General features: G+C 37.7%; 2 protein-coding genes across 2 annotated transcripts; one reads left to right on the top strand and one right to left on the bottom strand.

The window, feature by feature from the left end:
- zc3h7a (zinc finger CCCH-type containing 7A) lies at positions 1–14,784 on the top strand. The gene is made up of 23 exons (XM_015012879.2): positions 1–148; positions 1,403–1,505; positions 4,975–5,014; positions 5,215–5,418; positions 5,997–6,155; positions 7,103–7,183; positions 7,347–7,400; positions 7,486–7,525; positions 7,609–7,952; positions 8,046–8,298; positions 8,391–8,419; positions 8,495–8,639; positions 8,750–8,908; positions 9,141–9,346; positions 11,101–11,201; positions 11,338–11,519; positions 12,140–12,213; positions 12,321–12,454; positions 12,525–12,630; positions 12,729–12,837; positions 12,942–13,075; positions 13,818–13,981; positions 14,071–14,784. The coding sequence occupies exons 2-23, from the start codon at positions 1,438–1,440 to the stop codon at positions 14,258–14,260; spliced, it is 2,976 nt and encodes a 991-aa protein (XP_014868365.1). The 5' UTR covers positions 1–148; positions 1,403–1,437; the 3' UTR covers positions 14,261–14,784.
- On the bottom strand, positions 14,767–17,478 carry rmi2 (RecQ mediated genome instability 2). Its single transcript, XM_015012885.2, has 2 exons — positions 16,384–17,478; positions 14,767–15,162 (listed from the first exon to the last, which is right to left on the bottom strand). The coding sequence occupies exons 1-2, from the start codon at positions 16,670–16,672 to the stop codon at positions 15,011–15,013; spliced, it is 441 nt and encodes a 146-aa protein (XP_014868371.1). The 5' UTR covers positions 16,673–17,478; the 3' UTR covers positions 14,767–15,010.
- Between the last annotated feature and the right edge of the window lie 123 nt (positions 17,479–17,601).

Below are 17,601 nucleotides of genomic sequence, written 5' to 3'. Positions count from 1 at the left end.
CGCTCCTTCACATGATTAAAGAAGAAGAAGAAGCAAAGGGCGGCCTTCAGCGACATCTCCGGCTAAGTTCTTTTAGCTAAAACGAAGATTCCCTTTCCCTCTTGTTATATACAGACTGAAAGGTTGTTTGGAATAAAGACTCATTCATGTAAGTATCTAAAACAGACAGTATTCAGAACTGTCTGTGTTATATTCTCCATCTAAGCTTGGAGCTAGACATCTACAGCTCGCCATTGTTTGCGTTGAGGAACTAGTTTAACTTGGAAATACCAATGCTTTGTTTGGTTCAGACTTCCTCCTTTAAACTTATACAGTAATGTCTTCTTATTGATTAACGACTGTGTGTTTATGGTCTCTTGTAAGAAATTTTTTTTTTACTAAGTTTGAATTATTTTGTGACTGTAATAAACGGTAACATTTGCTAGCAGGAGGCAACGGTGGCTAACGAGAAGTATAGTCGACAGTGTCTAACCGCGGGTAACACACGTGCGCTAAAAGACATGCGTTCATTATCGGACAGCGGGCAACACTCGAGTTTTAGAACTAAAATTTTCTCTATAACCTTCCTGTATTCCGTGTGTAGACCTATTGTTTAACGACATAAACTTTAATCTGCTGAAATATAAGCTAGTTTTGAATTCGATACGTGATGCGGGACTGTACGAATAACACATCATCAACTCCTGAACCTACTGTGTATCCTGCTCCGGTTTGCTAGTAGATATATGAAACAAATCCCATGAAAGGTTGAAACACCGATTGAAATCATAATCGGTGTTAATGATTTACTGCTGGTAGAAATGGCACATTGGTTGTTTTGTTTAGTCTTACAGCTTAATTCCTGTTTTAAACCTCGGTTATACGCTGTGTAGCCATTCCAGAAAAACATATTGACCACCCCTAAAAAATTTATAAATGTACTAATAATGTGTATTTGAGTTTGACTTTATTCCCGTGAAGAGAAAACGGACGCAAACGCAGACTGCGCGGTTAAAACCTATCGAATCGTTGTCCGATAATAGACTGGTGTCTTTCAGATGCTAAAGTTTGAACATTTCCGGCAGGCCGGTGACCTAACTTGTGTCCACACCCTCAACTATGTAATTATAATTTGTATTGCTTATTTGAAAGACCGACCAAACTGTTTGTGCGCTTGTTTAAGCTCTCATGCTTAAAAATAACCCACTTAACTCATATTTCCGGAACTGTGTGTCGTCATTTTCAAACTCGGAAGTGAACCTAGGAAAAGGCATTCCAAGTAAAGCTTAGAGATTTTGACTCTTATTGGTCAGGGCTATAGGAACATGAACTGATGTAGGAAAACATGGGCAGAGAGAAGAATTACAATTTATTTAATGTGTGTATGTTGTTTAAAAAGCTATATCAAATTTTATAATTGCAGGTGCTGTTTGAGGAGAGGACACTAAACACGCAACTATGTCTGGAGCGTGTCGGGACAGAAGTCGTCGCTGGCAGGAAATTCAGAAAGGCCTTCAGTTCATTCAGTGAGTGTATTTTACACATCATCAGTTGTTTAATAGGGTACACAAAAAGAGAACAAAAACATTTTTTTTAATGATATTTAGTTTCCTAAATCAGTGCACCTCATAAGGTCGAGAAAAAGTAAAACCTCAACTTGTTTTAAGGCCTTTTTGGTTTAGCACCTCACATATGCATGTAGAAAGAATAATAACCTTTATTTAAAGGGGATCTGACCTACCACTTTCACTCAGCTTAAACTTTAAATCAAACTGCTTTCATTTCTTTTGGAAAATATAGTTCATAATGTGTTTATTTTTTCTACCTGGAAATTTGCATTTAATTTGCTACTTGCATTTAAATATTCTATCAAGTTTATTAATGGAACCTACTATGTCAGGGTTATACTAGGTTATTGGCCTCTCAAAGTCTGTAAGCACTGAATATTAATAAATATGATGTGGTAAAGAAGATTTGTTGTATACATTGCAACTAATTTGTTAAATGCAAATTCCCAGACAAAAAAAAACTACCAGTGAAGTATTGACACATCAGTGTGTTGATTTGATCTTGGGTGTCTGCTCCTGTGAGATGCCTACTGTTTGTTGTAATAAAATGCTGGGGTTTAGACCTTAGATATGAGTTGTCTATACATCCATCACAAGATAAATTTTTCTATTTTTTAAACCTCTACCTCTGAGAGAGAGAGAAGTGAGCAATGTCACTTCTCTTGCTGAAGAAATAGTGCAAAGATGGAAGTTGGAAACTAGCTTACAAGTAATATAATCTTGGCCAAAGCATTTTGTAAACATTTAATTAAGCTAGCAGAAATCTCAGCTTGTGAAAATTAATATTAATGTGTTGCATCACACCAATGTATTGTTCTCTGTCGGTATGTCAGACAGGCTTTTAAAGAGTAATTAATGGCTGTTTTGGTGGGTCTTTTTTTAAAGCAGAACATATATATTTATTTATTTTTTATGTATGATTGTAAATGAAATCAACTTTGAATAGAATAATAATTGGCTCTACTTGCCAGATTTATACAAACAAAAAGGAATAAGAATTTGGTTCCACTCTTGCTTTCAAAGTGCAGACATTTAAAAAAAATAGACATACATTTTGAAGGAAACAAAAAGGATTTTTTAGTTTTGTTTTATTTATTTATTTATTTTAGAAATGTGTATATACACAATGTTACAAAAACAAAATTAAGACAAGGTTGAATTAGTCCAATATGCATAGTGGTGATTCCCAGCAGAGTTGCTGGGCACTCTTAAGTGTTCATCAAAGAGAGCCTGAGGGAACAAACTGTTTCTGTGGCTGTTTGTTTATTCTGAAAGTGCTCTGTAGTGCCGACCCAAAGGAAAAAGTCTTAACTACTTGTGCCCAGGATGTGTGGGGTCAGCTGACATTTTCCTTACACCTAGATCTGTCTAACTCCTGGATGGAGTGAAGATCAGCCCCGACTATTCGCTCTGCTGACCTGGCTGCTCTTTGCAGCTTGTCCGTCTCCTGTTTTGTTGCTGAGCCAAACCACACAATGATAGACAAACTCAGAACAGGTTGAAAATTGGCTGTGTAGAACATGACCAGCAGCTCCTGTAGCTGCTCACACTTTAGATGTTTTTATTCCGTAAGCTGCAGTGGGATGTTAAGGTAATGTATATTTTGAAGCTTACCTGAAATGAGCATGGAAGGAAGTAAATGTTTCTGTGATTCTAGTCATACAGAATTCTGTTTTCCTTATTTTTGTGAGATCAGCTGCGAGGTGGCAGACATGGCCTTTGTTTTTGAATTTTTTGAAATCTGGGCTTGGCTTCAACATTGTGTAGACTAAAGCTTTGTGCAAACCTTGTTCTGCAGCTGTGCCACACAGAGTAATGTTACATTTCCACTTATCTGTCAGAGACATTTTCTTAAAACAAAAGTGATAACTGAAATTGAATTCAAGTCGTAGCTTTGTCAGGTTAGGAGATTGCAATTTCTTTTTTAACCAGGTGTTGTTGTAAATCTGATCACATTATTTATGGCATTTAGCATTTATGAACAACATAGATTTGTCACTTTGATTTTTAGTTGTTTACCATAGAGTAAAACACTGAAACAGTTTAAAGAAATACAATTTGTTTTAAGTTTAATGACGTAGTTTTGAGCATATAGATTAGTGAAATTTTATGTGGTAATAGACTGTCCAGACTTCTTGTCTTCGGTGAGTTTTCAAAGACAACAAACACACTGCAGATGGCAAAATAACTCGTATCAAAACAGAATTTCCATTGTAATGTTTAATACTACAGGAATTTAGTTTGTGCAATAGATCATGTGATCTTTTCAGGATAGCATGACTGACACATACTGATTCTTCACTATTTTGTGAGGGTTTTACATTTTTTAAGTGAACTGTCTTGAAAAGGGTGTTATAGAGTTCACTGTCTTCTTTTTTATAATGTGTAAGGCAACATCCTGAAGTTAATTATACTGAGACATTTTACATCCTAGGTGTTCAGTGTCATTTAGTGTGGATAAACAATCACTTTGTTCTTTCTTGGAGGCAAATTTGAACAGATTGTTGAAATTAGATTTTTGGGGGTATTCTTTTTTTAACCATATTTTTTCTGTTGATGTTGGCTTTTTTCCAGTCAGTTTGTGCATACATTGCGACCAGTGCAGTTAATGATGAACACAAACACCGGAACACTTTCCTGATAATTCATTTTTATGGATGTCACTGAGTCAATTTATGCTGAGGGTATCTTCAGGAAAACGTTCACCCCGGTGGACAGTAAACTTGTATCTTATCTTCCTGTTACAATTGAGTTTTCTTTTCCATTGTCGCCACATCTTTGCTCAGTATACAACATTTGAGCAAAGTTGAAGGTTTGATGTAATCAACTGTGTGTTGTCACCAGTTCAGGAGTGATTGCTACAAAGATGGTGACACACACTTCTTTCTTTTCTTTCCTTTCATAATTATACATTTCAGCCATTATTTACATCTGGATTGACATCGTCTGGCTCTTTCTGGTGCAGAATTTTGACTCATGTTTTGCGTGAATCGTGTTTGAAATGCGACATGACCATTCAGAATGTGGACCCTTTGGAAACAAACTTACCTGATTTAGTACCAAAAAGAATAGAATAGGGCAGTTCAGATACGTCTCTTTATCTTAACTGCATCATTTTATAACTAGGCATGTAATTGACTTTGAATGTGTCTATATTGACTATTTCAATATATTGGATATGTCTGTAAAGTTCTTGGTCATTGCATGTTGAGAGTTTAGCCTATATAAGCTAATAAACTTAGTCTGCAAAACATGGTCCTCCTTGTATTATGTTTCTGTACTACTTGATTGGGCTTCTTTATGGCTTTCTATTTGTGCTGCTAAACTTTAAAATATTTTTTCTCTTTAGTGGTAGTTGTTTTTGTGTCTGTTTTAATCTAATTGACTTATTGCAGGTGTGAAACTCATTCTGTTCTTTGCTTTGTAGATCAACTCTTCCGTTTCCTGGAACCCAAGAGCAGTATGAGGTAAGCTTTGGAAATTTGAATGTGGGCGCAGCATCTTTTTTCTTTTTTTTTTTTCTTTTTTTCCATGAGCTCATGTTGGGTAAGCTAAATTAAAGGCCAGTGTTTCAAATTGAGTAAAAGGAAAAGTTTTTTTGTCTTGTGCATGCAATAACACGTTGTTTTGTTATTGTCAGTGATTTTGTTTTCTTTTTAATTTCCAGGTGTTCATAAAGGAACTTGTGTGGAACCTCTTTGGAGAAGGAAATGATGTGTTTCAAGAAGGGGAGTGGACAAAATCAATTGAGATGTACACAGAAGCACTAAGTATAGCAGACTATGCGGACTCAGAAGACATCTGTGTTCCAACAAGTGTACTGGAGAAGCTGTATGCAAATCGAGCCGCTGCATATCTCAATATTGTTCCAGTAAGTTGGTGTCAGGTGGTTCTAATGCATCATAAGCTGTCTCACTTGAGATGAGCTGCAGGACTTCCAGTTCCTTCACTTTTTAATGGAAGATATATTGGCAAAGAACAAAAAAAAAAAAGCTTTCCAAGATATCATCAAAAGTGTTTTTCTGCATTGTCATTCAGTTGATAACTGGCTGAAGTTATTCACTGAAAACAGAACATTCTGGATATGACAAGAGAGCTGATCAAGTTTTTTTTATACTGCTTAGCAGACCTAATCACATGGTTATGGGTTAAAATTTGTACACATATTTCATGATTATTAATCGATCACAAAAAAGTCAAAAGTTTTATCACTTTTTAAACAGTAAAGCTATTTTTTGAGGCTTTTAAATGGGATCCATCAAAAAATATTTGAGAGAAAAAAAGAGTGACTTGCTATGTGAAGTATTTTGCTTCTTCTGGATTCAACAACATGTTTTTCATGTCAGGTAAAATATTTTACTGTTGTCAGAACAAGGCACACCCAAACCTAATTCAAACTAAAGGTAATTAGTGTGATCTTTTACACCATTTTTTTGTCATCACTCATAGGGACTGTATGACCAAGCCCTAGAAGACTGTGAAAAGGCTCTCCAGTTGAATGAGGGGAACTACAGAGCACTGTACAGAAAAGCAAAAGCCTTGAAAGAAATGGGGAGACATCAAGAGGCCTATGAGGCTGTTGCCAAATGTTCGCTTACAGTGCCTCAGGTACGGACAAATATTTGCACGGTGCAGATTACTAATGTACATCTGCAAGGAATCTACTTGTTGTTTTGTCTCTGTCTGAGGGGGAAAAAATCACCCTGACCCTTTGAGATGCAGAATACAGCAGTAACATGGGTACATACTGTTAATGCAACACTGACCTGATGAGGCTGGATGCAGTGAAATTGAGATGCACTGAGAAACAAGATGATGTTTGGAATGAGCTGGTTTTCTACTTGATTTGCCCTGATTAGTGATCCACTGATTGAGAACTTCAATCTCTTTCAACCAGTGAACACAGCTGAGTGCCTTCCCGTTGTGTTGACAACATTCTCCGGTGTTGCTGCTAAATGAAGCGGTCTCTAACTTGACTATTTTCAGGATCAGCAAGGTGTTTATAAGTGAAGATGGAGGAAGAACAGAGATGTAGGAAACTATTTGAAAGGAAACCAGACAGTTCTTTAGGTCATTCATGCTGCTAGAGAATCAGGAAAAAACTTGAATGGAGTCTAACAAAGTTGCTCGATCATATTTTTATAGCTTTCAGCCTCTGTCAGTCATTGAGCATGCTGGATTTGAAAAGGTTGGCAGCTTTATGAAAAATTAAGGTCAGGGTCTCCATTTTCTTGGAACTCTAGCAACTTGTCTCTTACAGGCGATGTGACTTTCTCTGCTCCAACTAAAAATACTTAATCACTTCTGGAAGGTAGACTTGAGTAATACTTTAAATGATGTTCTTGTTTTAAAGCTGTTAGAGATTTGTCTCAAATCGGTGTCGGCAGGTCCAAGCTTGACTTGGAACATATTCTATTCATACAAAATAAGGACTTCCTTATTTAAAATACAAAAGTGAAGCATCTGCTGGTTTTTGACATAAATGTATTTCCTGTGTTTAAAGCATAACAGTAATACACAAAGATTGTTTCACAGCTGCTGTTTTGTCTTCTCAGGATCCCAATGTCACACAGCTGACTCAGGACCTTGCCAAAATTTTGGGGTTGAAAATCCGCAAAGCTTATGTAAGAAGTAAGGTATGTATGAAAGTCAGCTTGACCACACATGATGTCATGAAGAGTTAGTATTTTCTGTCTGACTCATGGATTTTCAGGAGTAAGATCATTTAATAGGTATATAAATGTCCTTTCCAAACGGTGATCAAAATATATTAACCTCTTAAAAATTAACTTTTTACAGCCTGCCTTGAATGTTTTGCGTGGATCAAGTTATCAAGATGCATCATGTGACAAAGTATGCAACATCAGCTTCATGAGTTCATTTGAAGAAAACAGTTTCCCAAGCAATACATTAATCTATGAAATTTCTTCATTTTTAGTTTTCTCGTGGCTCAGATTCAGTTGAAGAAATAGAAATAGGTAAGTTTTACTATAAAAATGTTTTGATCTGAATGTGAGAAGGAGCTGAGTCAGATCTAATGCTGTCGTATTTTCTGTGTTAGAAGTGCCTCCATTTGCCCAAGATGGCAGTGTTTTGGCTTCAGGTCCAGCTCCGATCCAACCCCTGGCAGCAGTGCACGCCCCTCTGAATGATTCTGTGGTTGATGAACTTCCTCCTAGCAAAAGTATTTTATCTGTACCCCCATCTGAGCCGCCGGGCTTTGAGTCGGTCTCCCTGCCTGTATCTGCCCCCACATCAGTTCCTCTTTCCATGCACTCATTTGTGAACGGTTGCCGAACCAGCAAGCCTTGTCAGATTCTCGAGCCCGGTCAAGATTTTGACACTGACATAATTGGGGATGACCTGGATGACCTGCTGGACCAAGCTGGCCCTGAACCAGACATGGTTAGTGGGGGAATTTTAATATGAAGGGATATATGGGTCTAGATAGTTTCTTATTTCTTTCAGCTGAACTGTAACTTTTCTGTCATTCATCAGGGTATCCCCACCGTGAAAGGCCCTCTTCCCTTGCCTACCAGTATTTCCTCTGGCAGTTCTTTGTCAAATCCATTCCTGATTCCCTCTGATATAAGCCCTTACCTTCACAATAGTTCACAGCAGTGTACTGTAACTCTGCCTCCTCTCTATAACAAGTCAGGAAGTAGTACTTTGTTTGGTATGGACACTTTTCACTCCTTGCCCTCACCGCTGGACTCATTGGACAGTCTTAGTATATCAGACTATAAAACTGGTATGTTATTTTTTATTTCTTAAAAGGCAAGATGTCAATACAAAATAAATTTAATATCTTTCTTTTTGTTCTCCTCACTCAAATATTTTCAGATTTTGCCCACGGTCCCTTCATTCCAAAGGTAATTTCTCTGTTTAATCAGCAGCTTTTAAGAGTATAATTTTGGAGTAGTTTTTAAATTTCTTTTTAAATACAGCTCAGCAATAAAGATCAGCCCATGGGAATGCCACTAGGTATGCCTGAAGTGAAGGACCTTCCTGCTGCTGTGGATTTAGCAAAAAACCCCTTAGCTGAAACACATGAGTTCAAGCAAGCTTGCTCAATGTGTTACGTCAAAACAGGTGAGGGTTTGTTATGACAGTACAGGTGTCTCCTCCTAGAGTTTCTGTAAGCTGAGAGAGTGCGTTGTTTCGTTTGGTGTTAAGTTGTTTGTTTTTTCATGTGCATGCAGGACCTGGAGTGTTGGATTACACTCTTCACACTGAAGATCATAAATGCAAAAAAGATGTATTACTTGGCAGAATAAAGCACATACCTGACAAAACGTGGAAGCTCATTCGACCCAGACCAACAAAAACCCAATATGTAGGACCTTACTACATTTGCAAAGGTAACTTGCATGTACACTGTTCTTTTTCCCCTCGTGATTTTTCTTTTGATTTTTGAATAGCCTTTGTCAGTAATCTAATAAATGTTTATTCTATTTATTTTATTATAATACATCATTAAAACAAGTAGAGGAGCGACCATGGCACCTTTTTCTTCCTTGTGCACAGTTTGCTCTCTCTTAAGTCAAGCTTAGACTGAGAGGGAATACTAAAATGTGACCTTACCTGTTTCAGAGGTGGCTGTTGGAAAAGAGTGCCTATACCCAGGCCACTGCACATTTGCATACTGCCAGGAAGAGATTGATGTTTGGACTCTAGAGCGGAAAGGTTTTATCTCCAGGGAACTGCTTTTTGATCCTTTTGGGCCAAACTCAAACATCAGGCTAACTGTTCCCAAGATCTTACAGGAGCATCGTGGAATATTCATGTTTCTCTGTGGGGTTAGTGTTTTAATTTTTTTCACTGCGTTGACATTGGAGTAGGTTGATGTGTTTAGACATAAGGGCTGTCCTTTGTTTTTGTTGTTGATGAGGCAAATATTTTTTAAATTATATTGATTAAGGGAAAACTGACATGCTAATGGCCTTGATTAAATTTATTATGTCTTATATGCTTAGATTGTATTTTTCTCTGCTTTATTGGAAATATAAAAGCTGAGTATTTGCATCTGTAGATGTAAGACCAAGGTAAAAACCTGTGAAGCTCTATTAGTGATGCTGCTTTTGTGATGTCATAAATTGAATTGAAGGTGCTTAAAGCATAGGACAATAAGCAGGAAAACAGAAAGTACTTGGTCCTTTCCTTGAAGAAAGTATTCACATTTTATTAATAAGTGGTGTGTTGAATTATTTATACTCTTCACAGTAATGACTGTAAGCCAAATCCACTAGGGAGGTTGTGAACTGTCCACAGTTTTTAGTTGAAGGCCTCCTGAAAATATGCTTTTTAAATGTTGTCACAGTTGCAATGACTTTGGATCAAGAACGACATCAACTAAAATTCTCACCTGCCAAATTTAATTAAGAAAAAAGCGAAAATGCCTGCACTTAACCGGTCATAGAAATTGAGGGTGTCAGAGATCATGTGAGAGGTTGATCCATTAAGTGCTCTGTGGATTAATAAGATAATTTATTTCTAAATGAGTCAACATTTTATGTAAAAATATTCCATGTTAATGGTGGTGTTTTGGCTCCTTTATTTTGATTTAAAGTCCAAAAGAGTTTAACACTCGTCTTCCTTGCTGCCGGACTATTATGATGAAAATATGGCTCATTGATATGTTTAGAAATCGAGCATATAACATCATCTCAGCTGCGTTGGACTGCTGAGGGGCTTTGTTCTTGTGGACTCCATATTTGTACTTCTGCTTTTTGTTTAAACTACAAGTTTGCATCCAGGAGATTCTAACAATTAACAAAAATACCTCACTTATATCAGCAAAAATAGTAAAAGTGTCAGTCTATTTCTGTTATAGCAATAACAATAGATTTATTTCAGTTATTGTGACATATTGTTACTGTTCCAACTCTTAATAGGTGCAATATTTTTTTATATTATAAAATGACTAACAGTTTATAAATCTACAACAGCTTTCGATCTAAAAAAGTTAGTGTTGGCAAAGTAATTAGCCAAATGATCTGCTTTTTTAAACAGTGCTGCATAGCATGCAGTTCATATTTAATGACAGACATGCTAACTCGTAGCAAGCATGTCTTTAAAACAGTTCCAATATAAAAAGTGTAATGGACGGCAGCACTCTGGTAAGTTGTGACTTTTTTCTTTGGCAAAGGAATAATTTTTAAACTGCCAACTTCATGTCCTTTCGTTTCACTGAGGATAAAAGTTCAGGGGAATTCCCACAGTGTCATATGTAGCTGACTGTGTGTGTGGGGGAGGAGAAGCATTCACTCTCATGTAATTAGTTTAGTGGAAGAAAAATCACATGAATGAAACTGCAACATGCTTAAAGATCTATACAGAAATATACAAATATTACAAATAAACCAATGAAAAAAGACTGAGGTAGTACTTGACGTAAGCATTGGCAATACTTAATTGGTAGAAATTCTAAAGAATCTTCTTAACTAACCTGATACTACTTCCTCCTGATTTGTCTGTTTGGCTAAAATGAACCAGATATTGTGTTATGTGGGAAATGATGAAACTTCCTTAATGCATCCTCTTTGTCTTGCAGGTGTGCTTTGACCACAAACCCAGAATAATCAGCAAGACCAACAAAGATGACCCATCTCTTTGCTCTCATCCGGTGACAAAGCATGACTTTGAGACTCATAAGTGAGTCATTCAAAATTAGCAAAATTCTGTCTTAAAACCTCCTTTCAGAGAGATTCAGAGAAATTTCGAAATTGTGAAAAAATGATCCAATTACTAACTCTCTTTTTTTTTCTTCTCTTTTTTTGTCTCCTCTTAGGTGCCTGGTTCACATTTTGAGGGACAATACAGTTCGTTATTCTAAAATCAGACCTTTGAGTCCCCAGAGTCAGCTGGATCTTTGCCGGCATGAAGTGCGCTATGGCTGCGTAAGAGAAGACGACTGTTTCTACGCCCACAGCCTGATCGAACTCAAGGTCTGGATGATGCAACATGAACTTGGTAAGCAACGTGTCTTACTTTAGCATTTCGCAAGAGATGAATGTCAGTCCGAAATACCATCAATAATTTAAGAAGTCCTACAGTTCGATATGAAAATTTTAGAGTATCAATACCAGCTGACTTTGCATGAACTGCAAAGATCTGTAGAGGTCAGGTGGGCGTATTGGGAGTCAGATGAGATCAGAATTAAACCATATGGCTGAAAACGGACAGAACACAACATCTGAAGTGTGAAAAATGGCGTGAGCAGCATCATACAATCGCACTACTTGAACGTCCAACAGAAGACGGTTGATTCCATAGTCGGTAACTTTGCAGTGGTCCCTCATACTAAGCATGCATGTAGTGACGGTAAGGAGAAGAATGGCACTACAACAAGAACAACCGTTCAGCTGAACTTGTTTGTCTTAGCAGCCATCTTCTGTGGAGGAGTCTGTAGGGTTGTTAATGTTCATAATGTGAATTTTTTCAAGTGTATTGATATATTTGTAAGGTGTAATGCTACCAGAAGTCTGAGGCCTTTTGTGAAAATGCTGACAAAGATTTGATTTCTTGGAGGGAAAAAAAAAATGTTTTGTTAAAAAAATGTTTTCACTCACTTTTTTTAACTCTTCTTGCAGGTATCACTCATGAAAGTATTGTTCAAGATGCAAAGAAATTTTGGAATGCAACAGCTTCCTTGCAAGGAGCACAGGTGGAAAACACACTGCAAAACAATGTATCGACTCATTCTGTTTAACACGGATAAAAATAGCTGCAGTTGTCTAACAAAGTATCTCTGTCTTCAATCGTTGTCCCCAGTTTTCAAGTCCTCAGAGAAGATTTGGCCCTCCAAATCTGAAGATGATGTTTGTTTGTGGTCAGTGCTGGAGAAACGGCCAATTGAGTGAAGCTGACAAAAATAAGAAGTATTGCCAAGCAAAGGCGAGACATACGTAAGTATTTCAGTTTCTCTTGGATTGTTTCAAAATGAGCGAATATTAATTGGTCTCTTTCTGATTTTAGGTGGACAAAAGACAAGAGGGTTGTGCTCGTAAGTTCTCATGAAAGAAAAAAGTGGACAACAGTAAGACCACTTCCAACCAAAAAGCCCATCCCATCTCAGTTTGAGGTACACATCCTGCATTGTGCTATTTTGCTGTAGCCTACATGTGAAGAACACTTTCTTTTTGAGTTTCTGCCTACTGGTAACTAAATGTTTCATTTTAGATTTGCATGCATGTGACAGCGGGCAAGAAGTGTCAGTACATTGGCAATTGCACATTTGCTCACAGTGTAGAAGAAAGAGACCTTTGGACCTACATGAAGGAAAACAACAGTAAGTTTCCTGTGGAGGAGCTCGGCTTTCTCACTTTTTGGATTTCATTAGTACAATCGAATCGCCTTGCAATGCAGCGCACTCATTGTACGCCCATCCTCCAGTTCCAGATATGGATCAGCTTTATGAGCAGTGGCTGCAGTCTCAGAAGCCTGGCTGGGGGGAAGAAATGTCCAATAATTCTTTCAGGGAGAACGGCAAACAGATCCACATGCCGACAGACTATGCTGAGGAAGTGGTGAGTTGCAGAGCCAGCTGCCTCTGCACACAATTCATGTTTAAACTGCCAGTTGGCATGTTTGTTCTGGAAACATGAACTGTTCAACAGAGAAATGACAGCTTTCATTCCAGGAAGTAAACTACTAAGAAATAAGCATCCCTCTGATAGACTGTTGCATCTCGATACTGATTTGAAAATATTTTATACCTCAATTTGATTACAAATCTCTACCATTTTGTCAACTTCAGGGGAGTTTTTCATTGATAAGTTTATTTGTACAGCACACTTCAGCAACAAAGCGGGGCATTGTGCTTTATACTATAAAATAATAAAGTAACCAATTGTGAAACAAGCAATTAACATTACATTTTGTCAAATGCCATCAAAACCATTAAGCAAAGGCAACTTTGAACAGGTGAGTTTTTAACCTTAATTTAAGGTTCCTGCAGTTTTTTGGAAGTTTCTTCCAGATTTGTGATGTGTAGAATCTGAATGCTGTTTCTCCATGTTTGGTTCTGGGGATGCAGAGTATACCAGAAACAGAAGACCTGTAAGGTCGATATAACAAAAGATCTTTAATGTATTTGATGCTAAGCTATTCGCTGATTTATAAACTACCAGAAGTATTTCAAATTTCTCTGAACTACAGGGAGGCAGTGTAAGGACTTTAGGCTCTGTTGTCCTAGTTATTGTGAGTTCTAGTTTGGTTATTTGCCTGGTAATTAAAGAAAAAAATTAAAAGCTGATTTCTTTTTTGCAGGCCGGCAATCATTGTTGGTTGTGTGGTAAAAACTGCAACAGCGAGAAGCAGTGGCAGCAGCATATCACTTCAGAGAAACACAAAGAGAGAGTTTTCAACTCGGAGGACGATCAGAACTGCTGGCAGTACAGATTTCCCACAGGCACTTTCAAAGTTTGTGAGAGGTAAGATTATCAGATTAAACAGCTGGTCTATTCCTGGTGCCTTTGTCCTCCTTCTGCAGTTTTTGATGTTTGATGTTGTGTTTCAACAGATTTCTCAAAGGCACATGCACAGAGGATGACTTGTGTAAACTGGCTCATGGAGAGCAGGAGCTGAAAGAATGGATGGAGCGCAGGGAATTCCTTTTGATGAAACTTGCCAAAGCAAGAAAAGACCATCTTATAGCACCAAATGACAATGACTTTGGAAAATACAGTTTTCTCCTTAAAGACATTAAATAATGACATGCTGGAAATATTGACGCTCACTCGCAAACAAGGCAGTATTCAGTCATGAGTCGGGTCTTTTTTTAAAAGGCCTCTGCTGGGAGCAGGAAGTAGCCTGATCCCAGCATGATTTAACAGAAGGCGTTCAGGACCGTCTCTCTGATTGGTGGGTGGTTTTTCTCTGATCCAATCTACAGAGTGTTATCATTAATGGCAAATATTCAGTGTGCGACACCTGAAGCTTTGCTACACATTGTTCAGTAGAAACGCCTGAATATGGTGACAAAAATAGCATGTGTAAACCTTGATCAGAGACATGTTCCAATGCTTAGTTATCTTAAAAAAAATTCTTTTCACAAAACATTTGTATATGTTAATGACCTTTTCTGTTTAAGTATTAAACTACTTAAACTGAGTTGACATTCTTGTGTTTTAATGAGTCAACATAGGTCATTTTCACTTTTCATTTATCTGATAGTGTTACTGGTGTGATGGACACCTTACCAAATAAAGATAAAAAATTTTTTCAAAATCTGAAACTGTGTTTTATTAAGATTTAATATGCCATAGGTGAACAAGTCACTGCAACTCTGGTGCATGTAAAACAGATATTTACAAATTATGATACACAAGGGAAAAAAAACAACAAAAAAAAACGGGTTAAGACATTTCGTATGATGAGATGAACCTCAGTCACAAACATCATCTAGTCATACAAATGCACCTGCTCTATGCAGCTAGCAGTACTCATCAGCCGTCTGATATTCAGGTTAGCACCTGCTGCAGCTCCTCCACCTCCAGCTTCCACATCTGTCTGTGGAGCGCAGCGAACTCCGAGAGGTCTGCCATCTTCACAGCGCGGATTACTGGCTCCGGGGAAACGGCCTGGACGACGCCCATCACCATTACATATTTACCTGCAACAGCAGCGGGTGATCAATGTGGGCAAAGGTGAAAATGTACAGCAGCTGATTAAGCTTTCGGCTGGGACATTTAAGTATTCATTTCACGTCTTTTGGATCTACAGTTTTGCAATTTATGTTCAATGTGGAAAAGTAAATCAACTGGACTATTTGAAAACTGGAGGGGTTTCGAAACAGAAATAGTAATTTTTAGGTGGTGATTTATGTAAGTGGTTAAAAAAAAAAGCTGCACAATATATCAAGATGCAACATTGCAAATACAAGAGAGTGCTTACACAGAAACTGGCCATTTGAGAAAAGTAGCTGCTTTTGAGGGAAAAAAAAATATTTTGGTGGCTGCAATTCAAACTTATTGCATTTTTCTCAGAGTAAAATTAATTAACATTTATTCTAATAGTTTTGACAGAAATTCTGGCAATTCTAGGCTAAAATATGTTTTTCTTTCATACTGAATCTCAATAAATCCACTACATAAAGTGACTGCTGGCTAAATGTCAAAATTTAAAGTCACTGAATTCAACTTTACAAGTTTTAGATAAACTTTTATTTTATTCATCTTGGTTCATGTTTATGAAAATGCAGTGATGAGTTATTATGGTCAAAAGCAGCAGATTTATCCTAAACTTAGATCACTGTCTGGATAAATATCCTGATTTTCAACATTTTTTTTTCTACTAGATGCAAATAAATATTTTAGGTGTTGCATCAATGTGCATACTTGATCAAACAACTTCAGAGGTTACTTTGGATACAAATATTCAAGCACCAAGAAATGATGTGAGGATTCATCAAAGTACAGCCTAGATTTATAACTTTATCTCAGCCTGTGGTTCTGCTCAGGTGTTGAGGAAGCCCAGGTTGCTGTAACAGCGACCTTCAGCTTGTCAGCAGTGGTAAGACATTTTGCACCATGTCAACACTTTTTTTCTTCCACTCAACTTTCCATTAAAAAGCCCCTGCACAATACCACCCTCCAGTCATTTTCTCAAGCTATTTTGTGATTTACCTTTATTGCGAAAGGTGTCAATGACTGCCTAATTATCGTCTCCATGGCTACAAACTCAGTTCAGTGTAAAACTCGTTCAATTGTACTTTTTGTGTGCAATTCAAATTCCCTCAGGAACTGGAGTTTGGTGTTAGAAATAATAACCATATAAATATTTTTAAATTAGATTACTATAATTAGATTTTGAATGACACATGCACCCATATTACCTGGAAGCAAACACGGTTTCCCTTTGGGAATGTTATTGACGCCCTGGACGGCGAAAGTCCCCGTTTCGTCCATCAGCATCACGGTGGTCCCGTCCAACTGGACCTCCAGCACCGTGCCCTGCATCCACACTAGGGACACACGCAGAGTGCGACCCCTGCCCGCTCGGATCACGTATCCCTCCGCGCTGTCGGCTGCACCCCGGATCCCCGCCGCCCTCAGCTGACCTGACAGGACTTTAACCGGCGGGGAACGTTTCCCGTCCTTGCTGCTCTGCTCCAGTTTGGACATTACCGGGCGAATGAAGCCGACTCCAGATGGAGCAGCTCAGACTGGAAAGTTTGTCATTTAATTTCTCACGGCGCGCCAAATGTGTTACCCGGAAGATATAGATTTTCCTCGTGGGAACAGGTTCCGACCAGGATTATTTCAAATTAAAAGCATGTCATCTACGTCTGTGTCCATGCAATCTTGTTTGAAATTTGAAATGCTTTTAAATTACAGCTAAATACAAGTATCAATTTCACATTTTTGAAAGCGAGATTTCATCCTATGATTAGAGATGCACTTTGACAATACAACATAGGACCAAAAAATTTGTTTTATTAATACACAAAAGTTGTCCCCTAATGACTGCTACCTGGCCAACTGACCAGCAAACAGTCACTGACACTTTTTACAAGGAGAGCAAGCTTTTAAAGACTAATCTTCTTTCATGCATAGTAATGGAAAATTGAGTGGAAGGAAAATTTAAAATACATACACATGTAACAACAGCTGTCAAAGGATTGCAAGGCAAAGCTCATTGAAGACTGAGGAGATTCACAAGGCACAAACTGCAGCTGGAGTCAGTGCTTGACATATTACAGACATATACATGACCTAATTTACAGCTATTCTTTTTGTGAACACAAACAATAATCTTAACCCTTCTAACTGTGGTTTTGTAGGTGTAATTTTGTTTCCTCTTTTCTGTACAAAATTTGGTGAAGCGGAAGCGGTTCTCAGAAAACCTAAAACAAAAGCTCTGTAATTCAAGCACAAATTTGACAATTTTCTCCCCGCTTTTTGTTGTAATGTATAAGACTTTAATTTCAAGAAAGCAAATATGCAAAAAGCAAAACTACTAAGCCAAATTGGAAAACTCCATTTCGGATCTATATCAAACCTCAATCAGACCCTTATTTTTGTTTCAAAAAGCAGGCACAATTCAAAAGGAA

The sequence above is a fragment of the Poecilia mexicana genome, unplaced genomic scaffold, assembly GCF_051168715.1.
Source record: "Poecilia mexicana isolate PSO_F unplaced genomic scaffold, ASM5116871v1 scaffold_8, whole genome shotgun sequence".
Lineage (NCBI taxonomy): Eukaryota > Metazoa > Chordata > Actinopteri > Cyprinodontiformes > Poeciliidae > Poecilia > Poecilia mexicana.
The sequence above is the reverse complement of the archived record's forward strand: the minus strand, read 5'-3'. Positions and strand labels throughout refer to the sequence as shown.

Coding starts and splice junctions, on each gene's coding strand:
- zc3h7a (XM_015012879.2), top strand. CDS start 1,438: ATGTCTGGAGCGTGTCGGGACAGAAGTCGTCGCTGGCAGGAAATTCAG. Junction 5,015..5,214: donor GAACCCAAGAGCAGTATGAG/GTAAGCTTTGGA, acceptor TTTAATTTCCAG/GTGTTCATAAAGGAACTTGT. Junction 12,631..12,728: donor CCATCCCATCTCAGTTTGAG/GTACACATCCTG, acceptor GTTTCATTTTAG/ATTTGCATGCATGTGACAGC.
- rmi2 (XM_015012885.2), bottom strand. CDS start 16,672: ATGTCCAAACTGGAGCAGAGCAGCAAGGACGGGAAACGTTCCCCGCCG. Junction 15,163..16,383: donor GAAACCGTGTTTGCTTCCAG/GTAATATGGGTG, acceptor CTGCTGTTGCAG/GTAAATATGTAATGGTGATG.